This window comes from Cryptotermes secundus, unplaced genomic scaffold, assembly GCF_002891405.2.
Source record: "Cryptotermes secundus unplaced genomic scaffold, Csec_1.0 scaffold853, whole genome shotgun sequence".
Lineage (NCBI taxonomy): Eukaryota > Metazoa > Arthropoda > Insecta > Blattodea > Kalotermitidae > Cryptotermes > Cryptotermes secundus.
Window position 1 is genome coordinate 330652 of NW_019719373.1, and position 20246 is coordinate 350897.

General features: G+C 44.0%; 2 protein-coding genes across 4 annotated transcripts in view; one reads left to right on the forward strand and one right to left on the reverse strand.

Moving 5' to 3' along the window:
- LOC111865336 overlaps nt 1–20246 on the reverse strand; it is a 385756-nt gene that overhangs the window by 158808 nt on the left and 206702 nt on the right. The window lies entirely within an intron of this gene.
- LOC111865356 (fringe glycosyltransferase) overlaps nt 1–20246 on the forward strand; it is a 151719-nt gene that overhangs the window by 123643 nt on the left and 7830 nt on the right. Inside the window, exon 8 of the mRNA XM_023853307.2 lies at nt 10283–10353. Within this exon, the coding sequence (XP_023709075.1) occupies nt 10283–10353 (71 nt within the window). The remainder of the gene's footprint in view (nt 1–10282; nt 10354–20246) is intronic.

Below are 20246 nucleotides of genomic sequence, written 5' to 3' on the forward strand. Positions count from 1 at the left end.
AAATAGGAGGCATTATATACGGAACGCCCTTCGTATTTACAAATTTAATCTTAATTCCAGTTTCTATGTACAATATGTAAAAGGCCTCTGTCAATCCAGGCGCAGTACAGCAGATTATGCCCTATTTCTACCAGTACTCGCTACCACGGCAGTCTAGTCACTTGAACGGTTGTATGCCTGACTGCCGCCAAGTTTAAGCCTCTTATATTTTCTGTGTTGGCCTTCGCATTGTCCGATGTTGCGAACATTCTCATTTTCGTGATTTTGTATGACTTCTGCTTGTTTCCTGCATAATTTTGTTATATAGTCATATCATTGGCTACTACACAGTCCGAGCTTTGAAAAGCTTCGTTAGTTAATCTATAGATAATACGAGAGATCAAAACTGCATACAGAATTTTGGGTAAGAAAACCTGAAGGCAAGATACAGCTTGGAAACTCCAGCCATAGAACGTATATGGAAGAAACGTGTAACACTGGAATGGATCATAAGGAAGGAGGATGTGAACTGGATTAATCTGCCTCAGGATGGGGCTCAGTGGCGGACTTTTGTGGACACGGTAATGGACTTTCTGCTTTGCATAAAGGCTGCAAATTTCTTGCTTAGCCGAACGATTATTGGCTTCTCAATGAGGGCAGTTCTCCATTAAGTTAGTTTTGTGTGAAGTGGGACACACACAGTACCGGGCTATTCATGACTGCACACAGATAATGCATTTCAACAATGGCAGAAGAGGCCACGATTCTTTCATTAATCTACTGGATAGGCAGATTGTTTTGAGCGTTTCCTGCAAGTCATGGCCTCCTGTCGGGAAACAGTTCTTAACTCATGCTCAAGGAACTCCATCGCACACGTTTACAATGTGTTCCAGCATCCAGAAGCATGCAGCACTAAACTGTTATTGAATGAGAGAGCTCGGTATCCAAATTCATTTACTACTTCTAACGATATATAGACACACTGTGACTATACGTACCACTTACTTTCACATTAAATAACTCTGCATTCTGCCCACACAGTGTATTTATGTGTTCTGTATGATTCCCACTATAAATAGCGACTGTTTCCCGAAACAGCATTAACCGGCCGGGCTTTGTAGCGGAGACGTAATGTGTTTCCTGTGAGGTACGAACTGAACTCTGCATTCTGCCCACGCAGTGTATCTGTGTGTTCCGTATGGTTCTCACGATAAACAGCGATTATTTCCCTAAACAGCATTAACCGGCTGGGCTTTATAGCGGAGACGTAATGTGTTTCCTGTGAGGTACGAACTGAACTCTGCATTCTGCCCACGCAGTGTATCTGTGTGTTCCGTATGGTTCTCACGATAAACAGCGATTATTTCCCTAAACAGCATTAACCGGCTGGGCTTTATAGCGGAGACGTAATGTGTTTCCTGTGAGGTACGAACTGAACTCTGCATTCTGCCCACACAGTGTATTTATGTGTTCTGTATGATTCCCACTATAAATAGCGACTGTTTCCCAAAACAGCATTAACCGGCCGGGCTTTGTAGCGGAGACGTAATGTGTTTCCTGTGAGGCACGAACTATAAGACGTAATGTGTTTCCTGCGAGGTATGAACTGAACTCTGCATTCTGCCCACACAGTGTATTTATGTGTTCTGTATGATTCCCACTATAAATAGCGACTGTTTCCCGAAACAGCATTAACCGGCCGGGCTTTGTAGCGGAGACGTAATGTGTTTCCTGTGAGGCACGAACTATATCAGTATGATTATTTAGATGACTGCATAATGAGGAGCTTCATAACTTGTACTCTTCTCCACGTATAATTAGAATGATCAAGACAAGGAGGCTGAGATGGGCACGGAATGTAGCACGAATGGGGAAGGGGAATGTATGTAGGTTATTGGTCGGAAAGCCAGAAGGAAAGAGACCACTAGGCAGACCTTGACGTAGGTGGGTGGATAATTTTAAAATGGTTCAGATAGGATTGGGTGGTGTAGACTGGATCGATGCGACACGTGCTCTTATGAACACGGTAATGAACCTTCGGGTTCCATAAAATGTTGGGAAGTTCTTCAGTAGCTGCACAACCGGAGGCTTCTCAGGAAGGGTTCGGCTCCTTGAAGTTACTTAGATTAAGTTGAGGCGGGCTGGACTTGTAGCAAGCATGGAACAAATGAGAAATGTTTACATACTAGTCGGAGAATGGAAAAGGAAAAAGTAGTCCTGTGACTCAGACACTGACGTGACAGTTTTTTCTTAGGGTCGAAATTGAATTTGATGTTTTCACAGAGGCGAAATTGTAGACTCTTTTCTTCTCGGTTCTTACTCCATTGTGGTAGGTTGATAGCAACGTTTTGGAGGATCTGCCCTGAAGATGGATATAGCAGGTTCCACTGAAACCCTGGTAACGACCTACCAGACTATGCAGTATCATACCCTGTAATACCACCGTCTAAGTAATACACAAACCAATTTTAAGAAAATCTAATGTGAGAAGGTGAACCGGATTAGGCTGGCTCAGAAGAAGTACCTGGGAGGGGGCCCTTGCGGATGGGGTAACAAACATTTCTATTCTATAAAAAAGGTGTGGAATTTTCGGATTATTTAAGAACACTATTTTTTGGAGTGTGACACCGTGTAGTGTGATGATTTACCGACGTTTCGATGAGCGTACGGCCTCCATCTGCAGAGTCATAGCGTAAGCCAAGCAAGGAGAGGCCGAGTTTGTTGCATGTCTTACTTTTTTTGACCCTGGAGATGGAGGGTGCCATAAACTTCAGCCAAACTACACGGTATCACATCTCAGAAGTCAAATGTCCTGCGAACCTCAAATTTAACATTCTAGATAATCGTGAAGCGTACCGTTTCTGGACATATGTGAAAGGAATAAGATGGAAACCTGTTCCGCCGGCCTTGCCGTGCTGTCGCTTGTGACATGTTTATTACAATAATCTGTGTTACTCAAGTATATGGACACGTTTCCGCAGGGGCAGTAGCCACACGCGTGGCCACCCGTATATCATTTCATACCAGCCGCCACTGCTCGTTATCTGGAACCAGACAAGGAGAGGGAAGTTGTAATTTAGGTAGCAGCAGGCACGTCGCAACTCGGTTATTAGATTTAAACTGGCCCTCTGCTGTGAGACTGGTTAAATTGGGAGGGGGGAGGCGAAGCTAATCTCTGGAGAAATGATGATAAAACAGCGAGACAAGAAACGTGCGGAGAAATAAATAAGGCGGGTTCGGAGAGAGAAAGGAACAGGTAAAGCTATCCTTGTAACAGGCCGTAGATATCCATAGGCTTATAAGACGTCCAGGCTCCCACATTTTCTAAACAATCGGCTCACAGTTGTCGGTGAGGTCAGCCTTACGTGCCGGCCACCGTTCACCGCTGAGTCGACCACAGGGCCGTAATGCTGCTGGAAATACTAGGTCAATTGAAAAATACATTGAACTCATGAGGAATCTAACCCGCGACCTTCTGGCTTGTAGCATAGTACCTCAACCAAATACGCTACCGCGTGTCTCCAGGAACAAGTTATACTGTGTCTAAAACATCTTTGAGTTTGCATCATAAAATGGTGACGTAATCGTTACGTCATCATTGTAGAAGTACTAGATTCTGTTTTCAACGGACGATGGGAAGCAAGATTGACAATCTGGGGTTGCGGGTTCGAATACCTCCACCGTATCCCTGCGAGTCGTAGGAGGCGACGAAAAGAGAAGTCTCGAATCTGAAACAGTAAAATATGATCAGGAGTCCCACTGGACTCGGACCCGAAAATGACTGCGCTGGCGAGAGCCAGCAGCGATTGTGAACGACACACCCACCCTCTCGTTAGAGAGAGCGCCCCATATCAGGAAACCTGCAACTGTCTGACAGTAATAAAAATCTAGCCGTCGGCCATGGAAATCCGTTGCGCTGAACACGCGACAGCCTCTGTCCGCTAACGTTGGCACTAACTTCGCCGACAATCGGCGGTCGGTCGGTATAGTTCGCTTGCGGACTAAAAACCACGGAGTTTTTTTTTTTATTTATGTAGACGTGGGTTTATAAACTCAGCTGTGAGGAAGTTTCAGTTACAGAGAACAGACGTTGGAAATCTTCGCGTGTGTTTGGAAGATCGGTTAATTGCAACGAACGTCGGTTGTAACTTCCGCGCCACAATATGTTTTACAGCCCTTTCCAACCTTTTTTTTTTAAACCGATATCAAAGGCTGAGATGCATATCGGTGAAGTGTCTTCAGGGCGCGTCTACGGTTCCCGTCCTTGAGTGTTAATTGCGAAAAATCACGAGCCGCCACTGCTGGTAAGCACGAGGGAATGGGAGACACATAAAAGTAAGTAAAATATATATACACACTGGAGCATAATAACTATTATATAAAAAAAACATACTAAAAATCGTAAGACGAAATGAAGTAATTAATTATATGGACTTTCAATACCATTAATTTGTTTTTAGATAATCAAGGTTGAATTTCTCTGAAAAGCATTCCAAATAAATACATTTTTTTCCAAGTTTGTCGCCCGTTTGTCGGTAGCAGGTCTCGTTAACTTCAAAGGCCAACTAAGGAGAGAATATATATATATATATATATATATATNTCTGATCATCTGATCACTTGTCAATTAAGAAGCCCCTCTCCTTAAGGGCCCCAACATTTCTCTTGACTACATTCCTCCAGCCGATCTCAAGCCCCCGCCACCGCCAAGCCTGACCACAGGCGAGGCGAAGGAATTTAAACGCAGCAAACATCGGCCCAAAAACAGCAGCTGCTACAGAAATCTCCTACCTGCTTATATAGAAGGACTTTCCCTCTGCAATCGATAATAGCCTCTATGGGCATAATAAGCATGTATTTCTGAAAGACTAGAATCGCATGCTGGATTTAACACACGGCAGGTGCGTGTGGATTTTGGTCCAGTAATGACTTACAGATGATGGCTACAGAAGCCGACAGCCCTCCTGCAAAGTTACAACCAGCCGTATGGCTCGATTTAGGAACGGCAGTGTCGTGGGATGAATTGGAAGGTGTTTGGAAGGAGACGGTCGTGTTTAAATTGAGGTACTATATCAGCGTTTGCCTAGACGGACTGAGAACCACGAAGTACTTTAATCAGGATATCCTTAATCCCAGCCTAGATTCAAACCTAGCACCTTCAGAGTGAGTTTATAGTGTTACCACTGCACTGACATGTTCGGTGTGAATGAAGAAATGGAGTGGGGAATTATGAAAATAAAACAGGACTGCACTAGAAATGGACGTTTGGAGGCCGGATGAGACGAAGTGACAGCAGGTCTGAAAGTTTGGAGAAAGGACTTGTCAGTACTACGCTAGGGGTTGGACAAACGAGGATCGGGTTTCGATCCGGGCCGGGCTGGGGGGGGGGCACCCAGCCTCCTATTCAAAACGAACCGCGGATTTTTTTCCCCCCCGGGGATAACTCGGCCGGTACTTGAATCTGACCAAACCTCTAACAAGTGCCGAGGTTAGGAAATCCTGGATGGATATCTTTACTCCCCCATACATCGAAATTCACCTTATATCTTTTTTTTTTTTCCTTGGCACTACAGCCCCAGTGGGCCTAGGCCTATCTCCATGAACTTCTCCGTTCACTTCGGTTTTTCTAAATCTTACACATTCGGTAGGACTCCTTGGGCGGGTGATCAGCTCGTCGAAAGGCCTCTACCTGTACACAAACAGAGAAATGCGCACACACACACAAACTAAACATCCATGCCCTGAGAGGGATTCGAACCCACGATCCCGGTTTCCAAGCGAGCGAAGACAGTGCATGCCTTAGACCGCTCGGCTACCGTGACCGGCCCTTATATCTTTACCGTAGTTAATTAATAATTATAAACGGATCGCCCACTCTTCGCTCGAGATGTGAGTCGCCAGGGCAGCGGTCTACTGCTGCTATCAGACGCCGCCGCCTGTATAGTTGATAGTTACCGACGTTTCAGGGATATCACCGCGTATAAACTTCAAAGAAGGAGCAATACTCAGATTAAGAAATTAACGTTTATTCTTGTAATTAAAAGAAAGGTTTGGAAGTGAGAATTCCAGTCGCAATCAGAGACTCCGTTGAAACACTTGCACATCGCTTTAATACCCGTGGCTGCCGTACATACTGGTAAAAGTAATGTGGTGAGATTCCTATGTTAAGTCTGAGGTAGGAACAGGTTGCAGAAACGTTATGCTTTTACACACATGAAAATGTCTCAAGAGAATAATTCCCTTCATAGCAAACGGCAGTAGAAGTAGTAGACCTGTAGCTAAACGGTGACTCTGTAAACAGCGGCCGTTGCTAGTTAACGCCCGCAACATGCATGCTACAGTGGAAGAACGGGGTTATGCAACTCGTTTATAAGCAACGGATCGGTAAGGACGTCTACAACAATAGGAGTAGTGTTCGGAACAGTGTTTTCTATTCGGTCCGTGCAAAGTGGCTGAAAGAAGAGTTTAGTCAAGAATCGTCAGTCGAGTTGCGGAGTTCCAAGTGAGCAGTTAGTTGCGAGTTGAGCTCTGCAAGGGAGGCAGAGAACATCCCGCTATGAGTTCAGGTGTGGAGTGTTAACCGGCAGGCAACAGCGTGACCACGGAAGCTGAAGAATCTCCAATGTTAAGATTCGTTACCCGGAAACGTCTAATGAAAACACTGCAGACGAACAGTCATTGTTGAGAGCTGTTACCAAGCAACGACTAGTGAAAGCAGACTGAGAAGACAGCGTGGAATAATTTGTTGCGTGGAAATGAGCAACAATGCTGTTATAATTTCGTGTAGTTCCGAGTAGTGTATACAAGTGGTCAATAAATCCATTCACCAATCCATACCCCGTCTATAGTCACACACCCCTATATGGTGGTAATAATAATAATAATAATAATAATAATAGATTGGAGATGAGAATTCGAGTCACACCCAACTCTCCATCTGTTTGGCAGCTGTGGTCCCTGTAGTGGCAATTTGGGGTAAGGAGATGTAGTTAGGGACATTTCTCCTGGGCTGTCACCTCCCACTGTTGTGTAGAGTTACCTGCTCAAACTGTTTACCTCTCAACTAGATCAAAGACACCGTTGTCCCACTGCATAATTAATTAAGTGCTATGCCATGAAGACGAATGGGGCAGTGGACGTATAGCTGTACCATTATTGAAGTCTGCACTAGAGGTTGGTGAGTTATCAGCTTAACGCCCCGGCCGCTTTTCCCCCAGGTAAACCCACTCAACAGCAGGCTAGATGGTCCCCAGAGCTGGTGTCCGTGGCGGACACAGAACTAACCCAAAGCGTGAAACCCCCATTCATTTTCGTTATAACGAAGGGGTGTGCGCAGTCACTACAACAATAAACACGTCAGCCTCACTTAATAATTGACGTGGGGTAGCTCGGTCGGATTAGACTGGACGACCGAGGAATTTTCATTGGATTCCGGGCAGAGACTTTCTCCACATGTCCAGACCGGCTGTGGGGCCCACCCAGCCTCCTATCCAGTGGGTTACCTGGGGGTGAAGCTGACCGCTCACCTCCATCTAGTGCCACTCCTCCCTATGTCTTTATGGTGCGCTAATTACTTAAGCTGGGAACAATTTTATCTTGCCGAAGACAGCTTCCCGTGTACGAGTATGTTTCGTTCTGTTTATAACTGATTTGGAAACGAGGCAAACCGTCATGCAGCGAACATTAATTATGCTCTGACAGGCGTTTTCAAATGACTGTCTTTGTTTGATAGTCGTTTAGTGGATTTCCATGTTCGGTTTAACTTGGCTTAGCTGCGGCATGTTGTTAATGAGCCGCAAAGCTGAGCGGTCCGGAATCATGTTACCGTCTGTTCCCCAGCAGAGCACCGTGTGCGCTGTGCCGCCCCAACAAAAGCAGGAACACGCTGGTTGTGCACCTACAGCGGCCGGGGTGCCATCAAATAGCACCTTAACCCGTGGTTTCCCAAACTGTAGGGTTCGCTGTGTGCTCACTAACATCTGATATTGCGACGTAGAGGCCCGTTGCTAAGCGCCGACGCTGTAAACAGTGGCCTTTGCTAGGTAACTCCGGCAACATAACGCAACAGTAGAACTTTTCTATGTGGTCCGTGCCGAGATGTTATAACCATGAGGTCTGGAGCTTAGTTCAGTTGGGAATGAGAGGTAGGTGTCTGCCTCTAATTTCCAGGCGGGACCATTAGGCTGAGTCCCCCGTGTGGAGGCGGGGTTGAATACCTCTACCGTGACTCTGGGAGTTGTAGGAGGCGACGAAATTGAAGTCTCAAATCTGAGACAGTAAAATATGGTCGCGAGTACCAAGGGATTCGAACCTGAGAAAGACTGCGCTGGCAAGGGCCAGGAGCGTAAACAAAAGACAGACCCGTCCTCCCGTCAGAGGGCGCCCCACAGAAACAGGACCGTAACTGTCAAACAGTAATAAACATCTGGTCATGAGCCCCAGGAGGGGGTTCGACACCAAGACTTACTGACTGACTGGCTGACCGTCTGTTGCAATGTGACTGACCTTAATTTAGTCAGTTGTGAATGAGTTGTGTATGGGAGGCTGTGAAGAGAGGACTTGAGCCGGAGGCAGAGGAATATACATTGTTTGAGCCGTTACCAGGAAACGTCTAGAAACGCTGAGAACACTACAGTTTGTGCTCTTTTGAACTGTCAAGTTTGGAAACACCGCAAGTGTTAGAGTTATTTGTAGTGACGACCTGTAAATGGTCAGTAAATCCATTCACCCATCCAAACCCAGTCTGTAGTCACACACACTGCTTGACAATATACATGCTTTAGGAAAACGTGCCAGCCACTGGGGAGACAGCTCGTGAATTCTGTTCGTGACTGTACAGGAACATTTTATAGCTTACTGTAGGTGTAGAGAGGCTGTAAAGCTATTTAGGTTCCTGCTGTCACCGTACAGCCTGATAGGGACCTGCAACAGTGTGCAGAACTGCACTTTTCGTGACTGTACAGGAACATTTTATAGCTTACTGTAGGTGTTGAGAGGCTGTAAAGCTATTTAGGTTCCTGCTTTCACTGTACAGCCTGATAGAGACCTGCAACAGTGTGCAGAACTGCACTTTTCGTGACTGTACAGGAACATTTTATAGCTTACTGTAGGTGTAGAGAGGCTGTAAAGCTATTTAGGTTCCTGCTGTCACCGTACAGCCTGGTAGGGACTTGCGGCAGTGCACAAAGCTGCACTTTTCACTTACCGTTAGAAATGGTGATTGGAGATCACTTACTTACTTATGGAGCTGAGCTCTTCTTGATGAGCCAAATCAGCAGCTACTCAAGAATTTCCGAGCACTTTATGGAACCCGAAGGTTCATTACCGTGTTCACAAGAGCCCTCCACTGGTCCCTATCCTAAGCCAGATCAGTCCAATCCATACCAGCCCATCCTATCTAAGATCCATTTTAATATTGTTCACCCACCTGCGTCTTGGTCTTCCTAGTGGTCTCTTTGTCTCTTTCCTTTGGCTTTCCCACCAATATCTTGTATGTATTCCTTTCCCCATTCGTGCCTGCCCATCTTATCCTCCTTGACTTGATGATTCTAATTATACTTGGAGAAGAGTACAAGTTATGAAGCTCCTCATTATGCAGTTTTCTCCAACCTCCAGTCACTTCATCTCTCTTCGGTCCAAATATTCTCCTCAGCACCCTCAGTCTATGTTCCTCCCTTAATGTCAGAGACCAGGTTTCACACCCATACAGAACCAGAGGCAGAATTATAGTTTTGTATAATTTTTATACGTAACTTTTGTTGTGCGGGAACGCACTGTAGGTCCTCAGGTAACGTCTAACGAAAATCCATTCAGCCGTTCCACAGTTTCACACACACAGACGGAAGGACCAAGGAGTTGGAACATTCCCTCCCGCAGGGACGTGATAGGGTCCGGAAAGTCGCTTTCCGCCTTACAGAGAGAGAGAGAGAGAGACTGGTTCTATTTCAAAGACCAGCCGATTAATGCCGTTGAGGGAAATGGTTATCCGACCGAAATTTTGTAAACATTTCTTATCTCGAAATCCTGGTGCGTGTCCACATTTGGTTACACAACCCTAATATCTCATTATGCAGTCTTTCTCTTACTTCCTCCAGTGTTAGCCCTCATAATCCCTTCAGCACCCTGTTCTCAGACGCTGTCAGCCTGTGTTCTTCCCGTAGGGCGAGAAACCGGGTTTGAAACCCATACACTATATAATGGAACCACTCCACTCCTGTTAAGCAGAGCGCCCAAGGGACGGCCTTCATGGGGTATGTAGTCTACAAATTATCAAATTAATGGAATTTGTATTTTCATTTTTCAGTGGAGGAAAATTCATTAGCATCGGGGAGAAGATTAGACTTCCAGATGACGTCACAATGGGCTACATCATCGGTAAGTAATCATTATTTGTTTCAATGGTAACACATTCTCGCCTGCTGGTAAACCAACGTTACTACTTACATAGTACCTAGTGGCTTCATAGTGTGAGATGGACACGGCATGTAGCGCGCATGAACGAAAAGTGCATACAGCGTTCTGGTAGGAAAAACTGAAGGATAGAAATCACTAGGAGCACCTAGGCATAGATGGTGGATAATATTAAAATGGATCTTGAAAAAATAGGATTAGTTTAGACGGGATTAATCTGTTAATGTTATATTTTAGCGTCCTGTTGCACTGATTTATGTCCATGATTTATTCTGACCGTCTTACAGTGCATACATTTATTCACCTTACTCTTCTCTCTTGCACTACATGTTTCAGCAGAAAAGTGCCATCTTCAGGTGCTTTTCGATGTACGTCGAACTACTTCATTGCATGCCCTGTTGTCTTTATACTAAAATAACTAAAATATATATTCGTCATATATATTGATAAATTTTAAATATTAAAAATATTAAAACTGTTCAGGATTTGTCATCCTTACGTCGTATCTCAATACGCGAGTCACACCTATCTTCCTCTATCGGGGTATNGTTCGTACAGATTAGTTTCTGTTCAATTCACAATCTAGATAAGACTAACTTAAAACTTTAACCAAAGTCTAGTATAAGTTTTATCTGGATTGAGAATTGAATAGAAACTAATTTGTACGAATCGTTTAGAAAAATGGAAATTTTAGCGTTTCATTTCGGTAATAGTATGTGAGAAACTTGCAGCACGCGAAGATGACCCATGCGTGCTGTATAAATAAATAATATAGTATTGTTGCGTTGACGGTAACAATTATACTCGTATCTGTTCACTGTCCTATATATGCAACAGGATGCAATCCTTAAAAATAATAATTCCTACCCCCANGTACTCATATTAAGATGTTACAAAGCATACTCACGCAATTAAAAGACTGGAAATTGGAATTCGAGTCGCGGCGGAAAACAGACAGGAAAGCTACATTTGTTATGTTAGATACGGAGACCTAAAGAAAATTCAAAGATAGTGAGTGATTTGTCGATGATATGAAATCATTTTTTCAAGTTTTAGTTACACTGGTGCACCAGAGCTCATAAAAGTCACGATTTGCATTTTCTCGCCTGTATTTAAGTCATCAGACTCATTACAGCATACGCACCTCTCAGTGGCGTGCAGTACTATTTTTGGTAAGGGAAGCAGTGGTATCTAATAAACGAACTGACAGCAATCAACTCACCAAAATTCACGTCACTTATTGAGTCAAAAAGGTCGTTTTGTATTCTGTTCGATAAACCTGTAAATACTGTACTGTTCTCAAGGTGGACATTGAGTTTATGATCATATTTCCTCAACAAGTGAACTAATTCCACAGAATTACCTCGCTTTCGTCATGACCACGGAGGCCAAGTTGTCGCTTTCCTAAATGGCAGATGATATCAATCAAGCATTTCATTATTTCTCTATCTTCTTTCACATTTTCATTCTGCTGTAGTATCGTCAGGCGCTTTTGATTGTCAAATTGACAGTCAGTTCGAGATTTCCCGAACATAACAAGTTGCCCTGTTGAAATAATGTGACTTATGAGAGTTCTCACGTTTCAATGCTATATAAAGGTTGTTGATATCACCAAACCCAGTCTTGTTCCATACATTTTTTCATTGAGAAACAATAGGCATGGCCAACAAAACAATTTTCCTACATTACGGCAACCGGATAGCCACTCTGTTTTAGAATACTGTTCCAAATTAAACTTCCTCATACATAATTTGGTTTGTGCTTTAAGTTCTGGCAACTCGCATGTCGATCGTCCTCTTTCTATAATTATTTTCTTTTCAGAAAAGTCCCTGCTATTAAACTCCCGTTTTAAAGGCTTTTGATTGCACAGTCGCAGTCGCGTTGTCTGCCAGCATTCATTTTAGCTGTGGCCTGTGCGTGTAGTCTAATCACGCCCCTGCCCGTGTACCACAATATCAGACTTGCTTCTTTCTGATGCGTTAAAATACAATCTTAAGCCATATAAATATGCACTTACAATATTTTAATAACACGTAATGTTGCTTATAACAGTGGTCCTCAACTTTTAAGAGACCGCGGCCGAGTAAGTTCTTTTTTTATGAGACGAGGGCCCAGTTCCAACAAATTTACTGGTAAATACCTTTCCAGTTTTGTTAAAGTTCATCCATTAAGCTAACGTAATATTAGTAATTAATTATAGCATAAGCATAAAGAGTATTAGTACACTTATCTATACGGTGTGGAATGTTGACAAACATAAAATTACATTTAAATTAGTTACCAATCACTAGGCTAATAAAATCTTGTAGCATTTTGTAGTTTCCTCAGACCAACATCATTAAATTAATTTGTGCTAATTTTCATTGACATATCCCATGCTGATCACCAAAAACTTATGTTATTCCGCGTAAAATTGATTTTAATGATGTTGGTTTGAAAAAACGGCAGTGAGAAAAATATTTATTCATTGTAACTCACCATAGAAGTCAGCTGAGATGGGGAAGAAGCAGAAGGATGTCAACTTGCCGGCGAAACACTTATTATCACGTACACACGCCAAATAATTATATATGTAAAGTATGTAATTTGATAAATAAAAATTTATGAATCTCTCAATTCTAAACACTACTTCCAACACTAATTAATATTTTGATTTTAAAAACGCAGCACTTTAACACAGCAATTATAAGTTATTGGAAGTTAAACTTAGTTTCTTTTATCACAACTGAGTCTGGAAGGGTTTCGTTAGGCTAGTGAGACTTCTGTTTCTGTTTTCCGTCCGTTAGCTTATTAATTCTGGGATGAATTGAAGTGAGAGCCAAATGGAGACAGTCAGAAAGTTGCAGGCAGTTCCTCTGTTTCGTTTTAAGCACAGTCATGGCAGAAAATGCAGTTTCACAAAGATATGTGGTGGAAAAACAAAGAAGAAACCTCACTGCTAGTTCATGTAAATTTGGATATTCATTTTTCATTCTTATCCAGAATTTCGAATTACTCGTAGTATTAAAAGTACTTTCCAGTCCTTTGTCCGATGATAATTCAATGAGTTGAAGGGTTTCTTCATAGGAAAGGGCTGTCTCTTTGTGTTCAACAAAAGGGTTCACAATCCACATATTTTGCCTCCGGGAATCCTCATGTTCGGGATAATATTTTTCAAACAACAACAACAACATCTTCAAGTGGGCTGCAGTAATATCTGAAACTAAATTCTGTGAATAGAAATCATCTGCTTCCATAATATAATCTGAGTACAACTGAAATATTTCATTGTTTCCTTCTGCAGTCATATTAAGCCAGAGTTTGAGTTTATTTTTGAATGATTCGATCTTGTTCCACGCATTAAATATTGTTGTATCTGAACCTTGAAGTTTTAAATTCAACTCGTTCATGTAAGAAAATATGTCGCTGAGATACGCCAGCCTGGCTACCCACTTCTTATCCTGGAAATAATGGGACAGATTACTTTTCTTATCAATTAGAAAGAGCTCGACTTCCTTTCGGAGTTCATATAACCTCTTGAGAACTTTACCGAGGGACAACCAACGAAGTTCCAAATGGAAAAGAAGATTTTGATAATCGGAGCCCCATTTCATCGCACGATGCTTTTAACAGTCTTGTATTTAAGGAACTGTTTTTATATAATTAATAATCTTAACAGATTGAGACAGGGCTTCATTAAGCTCAGGTGTCATTTTTTTTGGAGGCCAGGTTTTGCCTATGAATGTAGCAATGCGTTGACACTAAGTTATTGCCCGCCATATCCTTAATTTTAGTGACCAAACCTGAATTTCTACCTGCAAGACAGGCAGCGCAAACTCCAGCGCAGTTTTTCCATTCGAGACTTCTCTCGTCAATGAAACCATTTAAAACTTTGAGAATTTCACTGCTGGTAGTGTGCGTAGGTAATTCAGAAACACTTAAAATGTCTTCCTTCATGTCACTCTCATCATGGTCACTATATCGTACATACGTAAGTAAAATGCTGCTGTTCTGAATATCTGTAGATTCGTCCAGTTGTAATGCAAACAATTTCGACTTTTTAATTTTTTAAATGACTTGCGTTCCTGTATCTTCTGCCATATCAGATATCCGCCTACCAACTGTATCATTCGACAATGGGATGTCTTTCATTCTACTTGCCGTAGACTGGCCTGATACTTCATTACAAGCAGAAATCAAAGAAGGCTTAATGAGTTCTTCCCCAATGGAATATGGTTTTTTACATTTAGCTATCTGTAGTGATATTAAATAGGATGCCGTCAGAAGTGAAGTGTCAGTGGTTGAAGCTTGGTAAATAATTTTCTTTTCTACTTTAAGTGCATCTCTTTTACGCATAAAGAATTCAATGGGTTTGTTGACTAGATCGGAATGTCTTGTGTTGAGATGTCGGGTAAGTCGCGATGGCTTCATAGCTTCATTTCCCAGAACAGTAGCACAGATGACACATTGAGGTCGTGGCAATTGGTCAGTGTTAGGGCATTGTATGAAACCAAATTTTAAGTAGCTGTCCATGTACTTACGAATGGATGCAGACGTTTTCTTCTGTATGCTGGTGGTTTTCCCTTCATTTTGTACATCCTGGAGATCGCTATGTAGGCTTGAGGTGGATGAATCACTACTTGTTGCCTCACAAACACCTTCAATACGAGATTTCTTAACACCAAACTTAAACAAAGTCCCCTGTTTCTTATTCATATTAAAATTTAAATCACTCAGGTTTCGAAACAAGCACTTACACACTGCAATGCGAACTTGCGAAGAAACAGTATTCAGTATTACTAGATCTGAGAACCGGATACAGACTGCCTTGATCTTCAATTTCAGTGGAAACATTTTCTTTATACTTCCTTGCTGATTGGTCACTGACATTTGCAACACAGATGTTATTTCGCTCAGTTCTGAGAACAGAGGATATGCCGCCCATTGTTGTAATTGGCTTGCAGGCAATTTTTATGACTGGTCATAAACGTCGGTATTGCCTTTCCCGAATGTTGAAAGATTTGGAAGTCTGAAAATTCCCGATCATTCATGAATACTTCCATGTTTAAAAATATGCGGCTTGGTCACTGACATTTGCTACACAGATTTAGGTGTTCTGTGTCTGAGCTTCTCGACACAAATATTATTCTCCTCAGCATATTTCCGCTATAAAATAGTTATTCATGAAAAATGCTTAGAAAATGAAAATGACAAATTCCAGAAGAGCCTCTCGCGGCCCAGTATAATTGATGCCAGGGCCCATTACTGGGCCGCGGCCCGGCGGTTGAAAAGCACTGGCTTATAACACCCAACAAGACAGAAATCACGCATAAACAGTTAATTTTCACATAACCGTCTAAAGAACACTTTCCTTCGCTGGCCTAGCCAGGAAACCGAAATTTCCTTTCTTGGCCACTTCGGATGAGACGAATTCGTACGAAGATTAACGAATGGAAACTTGGTACGTCTCACCAAGCAGTGAAAGGGAGGAGGAGGCATGTGGCCTTGAGCAGGAACACGCGCTAAATGACAATATTCACATCCTTATTATTCTAATTGAATTATTTATATATTACTTCTTTTCTTTTCGTTTCCTAACTACGGAAGCAATGCTTCCCTTGCTTCCATGCACGGCACGCCACGCCACTGGCGCCTCTGTAACAATGCGGCCTATGAAGCCGTGACTAATGGGTAATAAGTGTTTTGTCTTCAAGTATATAATAAAATTGATGGAATGATTAAAACATAATCACGATTTTCCTTTATTATAATACAGTTCTTTATAATTTTGAACAGCATATAGGCCTGCCTACCCCTGCTATACCCGTATATATATATATAAGACACGTCCTCTCAATCAGTAGAATGTTTGTTCCATGAGAGACGCTGTTCACGACTGTGCCTCAACGTCCGGCCCTCAATGGATGAGGTCAGTGTTGCCCCCATCTTGTCATGTCCAACTGATCCGTAAGGGTGAACTGGTTTGAAGTTCAGCATAGAGGATTACAATATCGAGTGTGATGAAGTGGATAGTCCCGTCATGCATGGGCGTGTTCTTCAGATTAACACGTTCAAGCACAATGGTTACTATATGTACCATGTGCCGTAACATAAGAAAATTCTGCCCACACAGTGTATTTATGTGTTCCGTATGGTTCTCACAGTAAACAGCGACTGTTTCCCTAAACTGCATTAACCGGTCGGACTTCGTAGCGGAGACGTAATGTGTTTCCTCTGAGGTACAAACTGAACTCTGCATTCTGCCCACACAGTGTATTTGTATGTTCCGTATGGGTCTCACAATAAACAGCGATTATATCCCTAAACAGCATTAACCGGTTGGGCTTTGTAGCGGAGACGTAATGTGTTTCCTATGAGGTACGAAGTGAAGGCTTATGATATGATTTAGATGAAGTTCAGGCGTCTGACTCCACGTGGAGGCGGGTTCGAATACCTCCACCGTATCACTGCGAGTCGTAGCAGGCGACAAAAAGGGAACCCAGTGCCTGGGGGTATAAATGGACCACGGTGTTTCTGGGGTATATAAATAACGTACAAGGACCTGGCTCTCCAGGTTGGGGGAGTCTCGAACCTGAGACAGTAAAATATGGTCACGAGTCCCGCAGGACTCTATCCCCCGAGAATGAGATTGCGCTGGTGAGGACCAGTAGGAATTGTAAAGAACAGACACATCTTCTTACCAGAGTGGGTGCCCCACATCAACAAACCTGCAACTGCCTGACAGTAATAAAAATGTGGACTTGGGCCCCACATGGGTGCTTGACATCGAGACAGACTGGCCGACTGACCGTCGGTCGTAACGTAACTTTGACTTCAGGGCTTCTTACAGCCAAGACATTAGCAAAGATTTCAGAACTGAATCTGCTCTGACACAGATAAGTTCACGGGATTACTCAGATGCAGGGCATGCTGTTCACGTGAGACTTAGTGCTGATGCCTCATGACAGTTGCAGCCGCATTGCAGACAATTCCTCCTGTCTATCTTCAACCTTCAGAGGCATTTGTCAGCATTATCTCCTGTCTATCTACCGCAGTGTTTCTCGACCTCTTCTCTGTGGTGACCCCTTTACTGGCCAAGCGTTTCGCAGTCCCCTTACTATATGCGACTGGATAGCTTAGTAGGTACGAGTATATTGACCGGCTACGAGCTGGACGGCCGATGAATCCGGGTTCCATTCCTGGAGGTAAAGCGGGAGGGGAATGAAGCTCCATATAGTGCCGAGGTTAATAATACATTGACTTGTACCTCCACTTTTCTCATACATGTTCGTGGCGTGGTACTCAATTCATTAACCACCAGGACAAGGTTACCATTATATTCATCTTAAATGGGCTCATTATAGGGACCTGTGGCGGCGTGTTAGCGAGGATTTGCTCTACTGAGCCAGTGTAATTTATGCTCCGTGTAGTTAAGTTTCCTAGACCGATAGAAGATGGATAATGACGCAGGAACAGAACGCCCTAGAATTGGTAAGTCTCCTGACGTAGCGCTAGCGCCTGATCCAGCATTAGCCTTGGCCATCTCCCCATGTTGCAAATGAGTGTGGTCGTCTTAAACGTCAAGAGCTAATTCTTTTCGCTTCTAAGACGATTTATCTCATGTTGTTCCCGCCTTTTTGTCTTCCTGGTGTATGCAAACTGAGGTGGGCCGTGGCGCCGGAGGAATTTACGGCAATTTCGATAATTAATGACAAGTGAACATGGCCTCCCGTGGTTTCCCTAATATGTCATAGTCAGCTTAGTATGCTTTTGATTTTCCTTCGCATACTACAAACTGTAATAATTCCATGCGTCCTCTTGAAACAACCAGTAACCAACACAGAGCCTGCTGAACCGGAGAGGCTGTTACATTTAGGCCAATTTTCCACGAGCGTTTATGGCGCATCTTGGTGAGCCTCTGTTTTAAACGGAGCTGTTACCACAGCGACACAACTGGGCAGTGGTTCGCCAAGACACACCACAGAGTCTCGTAGGAAAGGAGGGTATACTGGGATATTAAACTCTGCAGAATAACCGTATGGCCGGTCACAGTGGCCGCGCGGTCTAAGGCATGAACTGTCTTCGCTCGCCGAAACACAGGGATCGTGGGTTCGAATTCCACTCAAGGTATGGATGTCTGTGTGCAGGTAACGGCCTTGCGACGGCAGATCCCCCGTCCAAGGAGTACTACAGACTGTATAAACTCCGTGGCTTTTAGTCCGCAAGCGAACTATACCGACCGACCGCGTCTTGTCGGAGAAGTTAGTACCAATTTTAGCGGTTAGAGGTTGTCGCGTAGTCAGCGCGACGGATTCCCACGACCTTTAATCTCGGTTTTCTAGAGCAGAGCCGCTATTTCTTTGAAATAGCTCCTCAATTATCTCACTAGGCTTAGTGCGCCCCGTTCCAGACCCACTACTCAGAAAATCTGGTAGCGCCGGGAATCAAACCCGGGACTTCTGGATCTGTAGCCAGGAACTCTGACCACTAGACCATAGAGGCGGTCTGTGTATAAAGAAACTGATAAAGTGGCGAAGGCCCACAGTGGCTGTAGAGCCTCAGATAGAACAGCTGTATGCAGTAACCGGCGCTGAAATCTAGAGGAACTCTCGACACAGGCATACATTCGCGGCCGTTGATTGTTTCATACTCTGCTCCTGATCGCAACTACTACCGCCTTCTACCGTTTGTGTACATTATGATACTACAAACAGGCGTTGGCCGTTTGAATGCTATGTAGGGACGAGGCATTCGGTCGACGCTCATGGTTGCAAGGCAACATATCGGATAGGACCAAACAGGTTGGCTTAGCGGTAACGCTTCTGACTCGTATCCAAGGAATGGGGGAGTACTCGGTTCGATTCTTGTTTGGGACACCGATAACCCAGATTTCCCGTGGTTTTCCTTACTTTCTACAAACAGATGGCAGAGTACCTCGATTACGCAACGACCGCATCCTTCCAGACTCTTTCCCGTTCGTCACTCATCGCATCATTCGACTTCGTATAGTCCTGCTGCTGACAGCATCGTTAAATGATCCATTAAGACAGTACTGTTGTTACGAACCGCCTAGGGCATCGCCAGGGCACAGTACTGTTGTCACGAACCGCCTAGGTTGTCGCCAGGGCACAGTACTGTTGTCACGAACCGCCTAGGTTGTCGCCAGGGCACAGTACTGTTGTCACGAACCGCCTAGGTTGTCTCCAGGGCACAGTACTGTTGTCACGAACCGCCTAGGTTGTCTCCAGGGCACAGTACTGTTGCCACGAACCGCCTAGGTTGTCGCCAGGGCACAGTACTGTTGTCACGAACCGCCTAGGGCGTCACCATGGCACAGCACTGTTGTCACGAACCGCCTAGGGCGTCGCTAGGGCACACTACTATTGTCACGAACCGCCTAGGGCGTCACCATGGCACAGTACTGTTGTCACGAACCGCCTAGGTTGTCACCAGGGCACAGTACTGTTGCCACGAACCGCCTAGGTTGTCGCCAGGGCACAGTACTGTTGTCACGAACCGCCTAGGGCGTCGCCAGGGCAGTACTGTTTCACGCACCGCCCAAGGGATCGCCGAGTTTTCAAGCATTATTTCCCCTTAGAGAACACTGCATCTCCGTTACACCGAGAGGGCTGGCGTAGTGCTAACGTTCCAAACTCGTATTCGGCAGCGGTTGGGTTCGAATCCCGGCCGAGATGCCGGCTATTCTGACAGGCGTTTCGTGATTTTCATCAGTCCGTAAAGGTAAAATGCCGGGATTGTACCTCCGCGACCGCTTCCTCCAAACCCTTTACAATTTATCTCTCATCTTTCCTTGGACCCCAGTAGTCTGTGCTTCGGAAAGGTCCCCCCCCCAACAGATATGAAATGTTGTTTTAGAA